Below are 12,103 nucleotides of genomic sequence, written 5' to 3'. Positions count from 1 at the left end.
GCATATAAACACTCATGTTTATATTGCTAGCAGGAGATAATCTTTTCTATCACTGCCACAACATGTGACTTCAGCCTTCCTTGACCTTGTCAGTGGTAGATACCTGAAGCTAGATTTATTTTATATTAATATATAACCTTAACATTAATCCAGCTTCCCAAGCATGTCTGGTCCCCATTGCTAATAATAACACTCCAAACCATGATGACCCCTGATTCAGGGGTAAAAGTTTTAAGGTTTGAATTCCTTCCGATACACTGATATACAAGATGTATAAGCTAATTCTAAGTTTTAAAAAAAATATCATCAACAAATAATGTTAAAATATAAGTGATATTAAAAACAAAACTTTGCTTTCGCAGATGAATTTATTATATATATGTATGTATACATATATATATATATGTATAGCTGAATTTTTGTTGCAAGCAATAATGCTTGAATAGTAATATATCTGTTTAAAGAGTTAATATATCTTGGCTACAGCATCAGAAATATATCTCTATTCAAACAATACTGTTTTGTAATAAAATCAACAAATTTTCAAAAGCAAATCATTTATGTGTGAAAATATGTTCCTTGTCTGTCAGGAGTAGCAGAACTGCTGAGACAGTTACTGGAACTGTCAAAACTGCAGGGTAACATGAATGATAACAAATACCTTCCAGGGTTTAAAAAAAAAAAAACAGAAAAACTGTCGTTTTAATGAATCCCAAATTTATAATACTGTGATATAGATTCTATAGCAACATCGACAGGAAATAACGTCAACGGGATGGCTATAGAAATGAGTCAACATTGACAGGTTGTCCAAGGAACTGATTTTAAAAGCGTTGATAGTTTGGCTGAAGAATTAAGTTGACAGTTATATAAACCCAAAACCAAATGAAGTATTAAAAGGACAAAAAAAAAGGAAAGAAAAAAACAAGTCCACATTTTAAAATTCATCTTTTTTAACAACAACAACAATAATATAGAAACATACACAACTAGTGCTTTTAGTAATCAATGATCAAGGAATATAACAAATTTAAAAAAAAAAAACAGTGACTAAATACACTTAGAAAGGATTGGTTGGTTGGTTGGTTGGTTTTCTGATTTTGTTTGTTGTAGTTTGTTACTAAAAGTTGGTACAAAATGCAGTCAATGCGTTAGGTATTCAGCAGTAACTAATGGTAACTATTCAGACCAGATTTTTTCTCTTTTTTTTTTTCCAAGGATAACATCAACAGACAAAAAATAAAGTTAACAAGTATCATAAATTGGTCGGATTCTGCTTTCAGGAATGGAAATATGGCAGAACTGGCACCATCCAGTCTTTGCCGGACATTGGAACGGATTTCTGTTTGGAGTAGTACTGAATGAATAATGGTATGGTTTGCAAGTTGCAACCCAGTTGAAGAACTAAAATGTAACTAACATTAGATGGTAACTACAAAGATGATAAAAGGGATTTGTTAGACCTGGAACAAACAAAAGTAGTTATAATAAAAACATTTTACTGTCCAAGTAAAGGGAGACATAAAAAAGAAAAAAAAAACATTTTCAAGTACCATTTGTATAAGGAAAAGAAGCTGTAATAAAATTAGTCGCACCAAATCACACAAAACATTTTTCAGTTTGAAACACTTAAAAAATTTAACATATAAATGCGTACTGGTGTATATAATGTATACACGCTCCAGAATTAGTTAAATAAATGGAGATGTGCGTGCATGAATTTATAGTAGTAAAATGAATAGTTTACTAAAACCACAGAAAAATACAAATACCATTACCTGTCTAAACTTTTGGGAGATAGCTTAGACATTTTAATATAACAATAACAAAAAAAAACAAAAAAACTGACAACATTTAGAGTAGGTTCGCAAAATCTCATTGTTATCAAGACTCCAAAGTAATTTATATGCTTTGTTAATAACTAATAAGGAAAAAATGTTAATGAGAAAAAAAATGACTTTCAAAAAGTCAAAATACATTTTATCATCAAGTTATATTTCCCGTTAGCAATTTAAAGCAGGTATTGCTTAAATGCTGGCATTAATATTTTAGCCAGAAAGGGCTGTGTTTCCACAGAATAAGATAGACACAAATGTTTAACAAAGGAAACAATCCAAAAAGTTTTAGTTTCCACTAGTTTAAAATAAAGACAGTTTTCTGTCATTATAAATAGTCCAATGAAGTAATCAAAAAGACAAAAAGATAATAATTAAAAACATTTTTGTTGATTTTTTTTTTAGAAATATGAAAAACTCTGTGTAAAAAGTGATATTAATGTCTAAACCCAGTAACTTTTTTTTAATAAAACTATCAGAGCAGTCCTAACAATTACAGCAAATGGAGACAAAACTTAAAAAAAAAAAGAAATACTGTTTGTATTCTTTTTATTGTTTTATTGAAAGAAATTATTTTGAACCATTTTCTTTTTTTTTTTCTTTAAGAATTCAACCTAAGAATATAACAAACAGTGTCGCACACCAAACTTTATCAAGCTTAGAGACACCAGATACAGATGATAAATTCTTGGGGCGAACATAAGATTACTGGCAGACACTAGGATCCAGTAAAAAGATATGTATGTGCTGCACAAATAGGAATATAGAGCAGATCTCCTAAAACCAAAAGAAAAAAAAAAAGCTCCAATCATTAGGTAACAAGAGGAAGAAATTCCAACCATTTTTAAAGAAAAAAATGAACTCCGGAGATTGCATTGCTTTTCATGAAGGTAAAAAAAATTTTTTTTTTCTTTTTTTTTTTAGATTTAAACACAACACAAAGTTCTTTCTCTCAGTAAAGAGTATGAGACATTGCATGCCAGTAACTTCAGTTATGGAGACATCAAAGCCATAGATTGATATAACAGGCAATGAAGCAAAGTACTAATGAAAAAAATTTTGTTAAAAAAACCTCAAGCATTTTGTAGATACCAGAAGCAGATTAATAAAACAACTTTTTTTTTTTTTTCACAGCCTACAAACTTCTATCAAAAAGATGCCCTAAACTTAAAATGCAAATATCTAAATAGTTTCAGAATTAAAACTGGTTAATTACATAATTTTATTTTTGTTCTTCAATTCTTAGCATGATTCAAATATTATTATATGAACTAAAACTAAAATTTTATAACATGTGTGTGCATCTTGTTCATAACTACAAACCATGATTTGAGAAAATGTGAAAATTTATTCAAATAAGCATAATTTTTATTTGGTTCTGAAGATGAGATTAAGTTCTTGGTTTTTTTTTTTTTTGATTTTTAAAAAATTTTATAACAGCTTAGATATTCCATCTGTAACTATGATTATCCTAATAACAATATATTTTCTTGGTTTTTACCCGTTCATGAAAATGTTTGAGTAAAGAACATTTCTGGAAAAGAGAGGCACACATAGGATAGATCAAATGATAAGATACGTAAGTGTTCAGCAGGCCAGGGCAAGCACACTAAGTATCTCCCCATACAAAACAGATGAGGGGTGAAACAACATGATAATTTGAAACCATTTTCCATCACCCTACACCATTATCACATTAACAAAGATGGCAGTAGATATGAAAAATAAACCCAAATATCATAGTTTAAGAAGAAATTTTTTGCTATTTTTTAAGACTTAACTAGAATAAAATATAGAAAGGTAACCTTAAGCTATTCAGGAAATGATAACATAGAAGATCTAACATTTTTCACAACTGTAAAATGTACAAAATTATAAAGAAAAATAGCCATCCAAGTATTAAAACATGACTGTCGGATTTATTAAGTTCAACAATTTTGGAATTCTTTCATAATTTTATTGGGTTTTTTTTTCAATAAATGTTTTCCTTGCTATCTCAATAGATATTATCAAACACATAAGAACCAACAGAAACAGAGTTTTGATAACTGAGTGAAAAAAAAAAGCAATCTATTCTTTCACTATTAATTCTAATAAAATTATTGCTTTAATTTTTCTCAAATAAAAACTGGATTGTAATATTTAAAGAAATACCTAAATTGTTAAGGTGACAGCAGTGATCTTTTATAAGATATAGGAATGGTAGATTTCTTTTAAAATGGTACATTATTAAACCAGATTCGAAAGCAGTTGTGTAAGTATATACATACATGCACACACATATATACATACATATATATATATATATATATGTGTGTGTGTGTGTGTGTGTCTATGTGTGCATAAATGATAGAAGAGTACAGGTTATGCCCAATCAAACAATGATTCCTATGTGTGTTACCTGCTAGATTTGATGTTTATTTTGGATCATGGAATGGTCAAGATTTTATAATTATTTTCACACCATGCTTAATGTTCAAAGTCAATTCTTTGATTTAGACCAAGGAATGGTTGAAGCCAAATACACTTCTATGATGGAATGATTGAAATACAAATATTGTAATGTTTAGGAAACATTTTACAGACTAAAAATGTTGTATTTATACAAATGGAATGTTTTAGGTGTGACTAAAATGAAACTAAATTATTCTAAGGAATGCCTAAGCAAATTAAATTGTAATTTTGACCTTAGTTTCTAGCAGATATTGTTTGTGGGCCTGTAAAGTAAATGGTTTAAGTCAAAGCAAGATTAAAAAGAAATTAATTTTTTTTTCTTTTTCAACACTATTACAATTTAACATATTGGCAGTCAACAAATATATTACCAGTTTTGTTGTATCACAATAGATACAAAATTTGGGTTAACGACTCACTGGCTCTTTAACATTAAACCCTCTGTCTGTGTACAGTGCTGCCATAAAACAGCTGTGGTAAGTCTTTTAAGTCACACCAACTCAAACTAAAATCAAAAGCTTTTTTTTTTTATTATTATTATTATTACACGACTGAACCACTCGACTATTTCAAACTAAACTCCCGACTACAACTACAATTATTAAGACATCCAACTTTAAAAAAAAGAGGGGGGAAAATGAAGAAAGTATGATGAAACAAATAATAGGAGAATTCTTTGAGAATAGGATTCAGCAAAACAAATAGGAAATTGTGTGAACAGAATGAGTTAAGGAGATGAAAGCTGCACAGAATAAATAACTGGTTAAATTCATCAATGTGTTCTTGTTTACAATAATGATACCACCAAAATAGCCCAACAGTCATTTGAGTGTGCGTAGAGAGAATAGTTATTACTTTTTAACATATTTCAAGGGTATATGTGTAAGTGTATACATACATATATATATATACATATAGATATATTTATATATATATAGATATATATATATACATATAGATATATAGGTACAGATATATGTTAAAGTTTGTTTTTGTTTTCAGTTACAATAAAAACAATTTGACAATAATCTGACAGGTAACTCTATACTTTTTTAGAGTACAAATTTATTGTTCTTAAACAAGAATACTATTGACAATGACTTCACGTTTCAGCCATTTAAGCCATCATCTAACAACAGCTTCACTGCCCCAAACTTTGAAGTTACTGTCAATAATATTCTTGTTTAAGAATACACATATATATATATTCATATATGTATATACATTTATGTATATATATATATATATATATAATCAATCATATTTAGACCTCGTTATCTGTAGATGGCTAAATTACATTGGTTTACAAAATGATTTGATTAATATTCTTCTTCATTTATATTCAACAAACTTCAAATTCATCTTTTAACAACATATTTTGAAAATTTGATAATGAATAATGATGTTCAATGAAAAAAAAATATGTGATTGAGAGAGAAGAAAAAAAAAGCATTTCACCCAATTCCACACAGAAAAGAAAACAACAGGAAAATTGAAATAGTTGCTATCATCAGGTAACAATCATATGCTCTGGAGAAAATAGTGATACATCAAAACTGGATTTTTTTTTACAAAGTTCACAAGACCTCATGACCTCTATTATCAGTTTTGATGAATTAAGAGGGTAGTTGTGAACTGAATTTATCTTTATAGTAATGATGTGGTATATCATGTATCAATGATGTAGAGTGTAACACTAAAGTACCAACAGGTCACCAAAATTATAATTTAATATACAAGAACCTAGTCCTTATTTTCATTTTAATCTACTGCAAGCCAGGACTTCAGTAACTATATAATTGTGAATGGTAAATTTAGTTACTGTACAAATAAATGGGAAACTGAAGTTCCTTTAATGCAAATATAAATGCTTGTATTGGCACAAGCCCACAAATTTCTAAAAGCAAAGTAAAGCCAACCTCAGTATATGACTGGTACGTCTTATAACGACTCTAGAAGTTGGCATTTTAATTTGGTTTGCTAAGAGATGAAATATATGCTAGTAGGTACTTTACTGTTTCTGCCACTCATATATTGGTTTGAAATGAATTCAAATTTTGGCACAAGGCCAGCAATTTCGAGGGAGGGGTTAGCTGATTGCATCAACGCCAGTGTTCAACTGGTACTTAGTTTATCGACCCTGAAGGGATAAAAAGCAAAGTCAACCTCAGCAGAATTTGAACACAACACATAAAGATGGACAAAATGCCGCTAAGCATTTTATCCAGTGTGCTAATAATGCTGTCAGCTCACCATCTTCTGCCATTCTTATATTACAAATATATTAATTGCTCACAAATCCTACAATTACAATGGTTTTTTTTGTAGGACGATCCAAATACTGTATAATTCTGTTAGTGTGTTTTCTAAAGAAAATGAAAATGAAAAATGACAAGGCATAGATAAAAAATACATTCTCCTGGGAATAATTAAAGAGAATATTGGTTTCAAATTTTGGCATAAGGCCAGCAAATTGAGGGTATGGGGTAAGTTGATTACATCAACCCCAATGCTCCACTGGTACTTATTTTATCGACCTTGAAAGGATGAAAGGCAAAGTCAACCCCGGTGGCATTTGAACTTAGAATGTAAAGAAAGTTCAATAGAACCTGCAAAGCAGCATCAATTTGGTATTGTTGCTATAAAGAACAGTGGAATATTGGTTATGGCTTTAGCTGTTAAATAATATAACTGCTTGAAGAGTGAAAGTTTCACAAGCACTCCAAAGATTAAATAATAGTCCACTACATGTCACATGATTTACTAAACATTTATCCAATTTACAAATATTTGTTTTTAAAGCCTAAATTTCAGCAAGAGAATCAGATCAACAAAACTAGTTCCTCATAGTCACCTAAATAGCTTAATGTAGCAGCTAAATGTTTATCAACACCCAATTGTCTTTATATAATACAACCTACATCATGGTTCAAAATACACACAATCAGCAGATTCTGAACTAAAATCTCTTGATGAAATGCTTCATTAGGTTGGCTACCTCTATACCAGAGGGTTTATTTAAGCAGTGATGTTTAACAGGGTCCCACTTACAACTACACTAAATAAAATTAAAATTTGATAAAACACTACATTTGCCTCTGTCCCATAAAACTATTTATAACAATGAAGGCAGCAAAAACAGCAAATGGGAGCACAATTCAGTGGTAATTGCCAGCATGGCAACAACAGTAATTGCTTGAACAGCAAAACAGCAATTGCCTGACCAGCACAACTGGTAATATTCCTATTTCCTTACAGTGCAAGTCTCAATTAAACCCACCACCACCACCATCACCAAAAACAAAGATTGTCTTGGGTAAAACCATCAAGTCTGTTATTTCAAACAGGTTTAAATATACAAGTTAATAGCTAACTTAACTAGATTTTGACAATGCATACCTTTTGGTGTATTGGTGTATTCTGTCACTTAGGTTGGCAACCTGGCTTGGCACCAACCAAATGTAAACAATACTTTAGTTCATTCAATCATAGAGAGAATGAAAGAAAAACAAGTAATTCTCAGGTCACCCATAACACCAGAAAGTACCTAACATAACCTTGAGAAGCAAATTTGCTAAGCTGTCACTAATGTTAGGATGCTTCAATAAAACTGAGCCACACCAAGCATTCATTATATTTACTGTAACTAATGTATACATTATGATTTTCCCATGTTATTTATTGACTAGATTACAAAACATAAATGAAATAATCATTGAAAATCCCTATGATATTATCATTGTGGATTCCTCTGTGAATAATATACTCCAAGCCAGCTTGGAATATAAACCACGGTGACTTAGGCGTAAGGTCTCTTGCTTATTTTTCCCTCTTCACTTTACAAACAAACTCTGTTGGCTGGGTTGGAAGAACTCTCGTCCTCTTTCTCAGTCAATATTCTCTCATTACCAGGTTTGGAGATTACATTGGTCACCTGTAGTGGTGAGCATAGCATCAAGTCTTAAGATATGAAGATAATGAGAATGGGAATGATATACCTAGCAAGAAACCGGTGGAAATTTGATAGATATGTGACCAGCTTGAATGAAGTCACTTGTAACCGAAGGGTGTTTATTCAGCTGTCTAGTTTGGAGCTTTAACTATTTCCCATCAAGGAACTCAGTTATCTTTAGAACAGCTTCATATTACTATTGTATCATTCACTGGAGCTCACATGTCAACTAACAAATGGATGCCGGGGGAAAAGGTGTCTTCATGGCCTGTCTAGTAAGTATAACATGGTACATCATGCCAGACATACTGAGATCAATGCAATACTTGACTAAGCCATTCAAAAGTGCAGCATTCTAAGTATATTGGAGTCTGTATGGCTGCATCAGTCATATCAGAAAAGACCAGACGATTTAACTAGCATGCATGAAAAGACTGGAATCTTGTATGAGATGCCACTGTGGAGTGTGGAGGACAAATTCATTATTCCACATTGATTTATGCATGTAGTACTGCAATACATACAGGAGAATGCAACCCAAAGCATTCAAGAGCATCTGTACATACGGTACAACCATGCAACACTTGATGAAATCTGCAAATGACTTGTTGAAACAAATGTCATTTGGGAACCTTTAATCTGTCGCCAACAACTTTCAGTAATTATAATACAAGGGAATGCAACAAATATGAGCTGTATACAGGCCACATAAATGTTTGTAAGTCAGAGTGAAGATTGCTTCTCTGTCTAGAAGGAATAATAGTCCTCATTTTGTACAAATAGATACCCATCCTATCAGAATAATTTCGATAATTTCAACACTGTATGAGTGCATGTGTGTGTGTGTATGCAGATGCAGAGAAATTTAGTGACGACATAGTTGGAATGGTAAATTTGAAATCCTTGACAGTATAGATTAGATAAAGATTTTAAAAAAATACCATAGTAAAAGCAAGTGTGATAAAAAAAGAATTAAAAAACTTTTTTAAGCAGACTTAAACTATTGAAGCTTTGACCATGTTGGGGTACCATCAGTTTCCCTCTGAAGTGTAATTCATTTAAAACCTGAACATATATAATCCACCCAGGAGCATAGAAGCATTACACTTATTCAACATGTTCTGTAACAAAAAAATAAAGAAAACACTGCAATTATGCAACATAGCCATTAGCATAAAAAAAAAGAATCATTGCTCTTGAGTTGAAAACCAATAAAAATCATAATTAAAATGAAGTACCAGAGATATGAAGAATTCAGGTGTTATAAGATTAATGACATGTTCTTAACTTTAAGATGCCTTAGTATAGCCCAGATTATATATATATATATATATTATATATATATTTATAAACGCACATAAAGACATCAATTAGATAGAATTTACAATGGAACTTCAAAAATTATCTTAATTATCAAGTGAAAATAATTTGGAAGGGGGTGATAAAAATCAAAATCAATGAAATTTGTAGAGGTCAGATTATTCTAACATATATTTTCAGCTTTAAAAATCACGATCAAGAAAACTTCCTTAATTATTGAAAAATAAAAAAAAAGCAGGAAGAATTTTTCATTATTGTGACAACAGAATTTTAACATCGCCCTTAGAAATAAGTCAGTGTCAAGATATATATATATTAAACATTTTAGAGCTGTTTGGTCCTTAATAAAACAATGCTCTTTGCATGATAATGTTTAAAAACAACTAGTTTCATTTTAAACTCAGAACAGCTTCCAAACTGGAATTAAAATTTTTCTTGCATCTATAGCAACTTCAATTCAAACACATCTCGCTTCATTAAAGAGGAAATAATCATTACATTGTTGTAAATATAGTGATTAAAGTCGGGGTGATTACTGGTGGTTTGTCAAAACTGAATAACAGATAGCTTCAAAACTATCAAAATATGAAATATATAATTTTTAATGGAAGAGGTTTGTGAAGAAATGCATAAGGAAGGGCTGAAATACAGAGAGGGTGAGAAGAGAGAGAGAGAGTGTGTGTGTGTGTGTGCATGTGTGTGTGGAGATTAAACGAAAGAATTTTGAGAGCTTTCTTTTTAGGCATCAGAAGGCTCAATGTCACAGTCTTCAACATCTTCAACAAGTTCGTCATCCACATCATCACATTGTTTGTCCCTTTTCTCAACAGCATCTCCTTCAGCTCCTTCTCCGACACGTTTTCGCTTCCTTTGCTTAAATTTCCTATGCGGCGGCGGCAAGGGTTCCATGTCAAGTACTTTGCGGATTCTTCTAAAAGCTATAAGTCTAAGCATGTGTTGAGCAGCAGCGGTAATGTCCTCTCGATCCTGGGCAGTCATTTCGCTGATAGGGTCAGAAGGTTCTCTTTCACAAGGGTCATACAGACCTTGACACGATGGTAATATTATTCCTGCAGCTAGACACTCAAAAACTCTACGAAGTGCGTTGCCAGGCCCAAGGACAGCTCTGACACTGCCTAAACATTTCTCTACCAACAGTTCCATCGCCCACAGATTCAAATTAGACCAAAGTGGAATTCTTTGAGATAAATCGCGTAGAATCCGTAATACTACCAAACAGTTAGGTAATCCGCGCGCCCGAGCCTGGAACCATTTGGCACGCCTTAATTCAGCTAACGCGTTTAAACAAATTCCTTTATTCAAGACATCTGGTGGATCAGCTTCCTCGGTGTGCATATCAGAATGAGTGTTCAATGCCGCAGTTTCATTTTCTACTTTGTTACTACTTTCTTCGAAAGTCCCCTGAGCATCACTATCTTCAAGGGCCTGGTCAGATCCTTCTCCTGTTTTACAGTCATTATTATTTGCTTCCTGCTGGTCCTCGTCACCTCCAGAGACAACCGGCGTGTCCATATTCTCCCTCATAATCGGAGATGTCAAAGAAATTTTACAACTTATCTTTGGCTCTTTTACTCGAATAACTATTACAGCCGCTTGCGCCACATTTATTTCCATATCGTATTTTTCATCTGTGACAAGAGCTAATTGAGAAGGAAAGCATTCGTATATTTGATTGAGCAAAGTCTCGGTGGGCTTTTCTGCAGATAACGCTACTAGTTCGACACAAGTATCAGTTTGTAACAAAAGCCCGTGACCAAACACACCAACTCGTTGGACACCTCTCAATGAACGGTAAACATCATCTTGATTGTTATTCTGTTTTGAAACGTTACTGTTCGGTTTGTTTACCTTAGTGTCCGCCTCTACAGACTCCGTAGTCGACTGCTTGTCTTCTTCCTCCTTGGGAGTTTCACTATCTGTAGACGGTGATACTGCATTTGTAGAGAGTTTATCTGATACTAATTTAAGAGCTTTCTCACAAGCAATAACCATTTTCTGAAAAGCCGGCAATTCAGCAGGGTATAAACTGGCATGTTTAGCCATAACATGTCTATCATCTGAAGATTTTGGTTGACGAGCATGCCACGGAGGTGGAGGAAAAAAAGGCATTGGAGGTTGTGGAACTGAACCACGTTTGTTAAATGGTCGAAAGCGGTTTGATTTTCCATCGCCTTTCGTCGATTTTCCTGTTACAGCCATCGTTCAATATATGTTTCTGTTAATTTATATGAGTGAATGCGTTAAAGGTTTTCTTTTCTCTTTTATCTGATGACTGAGAATAATAATTATTACGTGTTTATTTCAGATAAGTTGTTCTAAGTTAAGTAATCAGGGACAACAGTTATTCTAGTGTTGTTGATGATTGTTTTACTAGAGATCATCCGTGTATCAACAGTGACAATACAAACGAATACAATGCTTGAATGACTAGTACGAAAGTAAAACTGATACGCTAACAATATCGGCAGCACTTAGATCTTCAGCCAAAAAGGACGGGATAAAATATTAATTAAAAAAGAAG

At 32.2% G+C, this 12,103-nt stretch overlaps 1 protein-coding gene across 1 annotated transcript; it reads right to left on the bottom strand.

Annotated features, from left to right (window-relative positions):
* Positions 1 to 689: 689 nt before the first annotated feature.
* On the bottom strand, positions 690 to 11,967 carry LOC115214951 (zinc finger RNA-binding protein-like). The gene has a single exon (XM_036505241.1). It carries the CDS (start codon positions 11,779 to 11,781, stop codon positions 10,300 to 10,302), a length of 1,482 nt encoding a protein of 493 aa, XP_036361134.1. The 5' UTR covers positions 11,782 to 11,967; the 3' UTR covers positions 690 to 10,299.
* Between the last annotated feature and the right edge of the window lie 136 nt (positions 11,968 to 12,103).

The sequence above is a fragment of the Octopus sinensis genome, linkage group LG8 (assembly GCF_006345805.1).
Source record: "Octopus sinensis linkage group LG8, ASM634580v1, whole genome shotgun sequence".
Lineage (NCBI taxonomy): Eukaryota > Metazoa > Mollusca > Cephalopoda > Octopoda > Octopodidae > Octopus > Octopus sinensis.
The sequence above is the reverse complement of the archived record's forward strand: the minus strand, read 5'-3'. Positions and strand labels throughout refer to the sequence as shown.

Bases quoted from the DNA above. Each gene is read 5' to 3' on its own strand.
- LOC115214951 (XM_036505241.1), bottom strand. From the start codon at position 11,781: ATGGCTGTAACAGGAAAATCGACGAAAGGCGATGGAAAATCAAACCGC.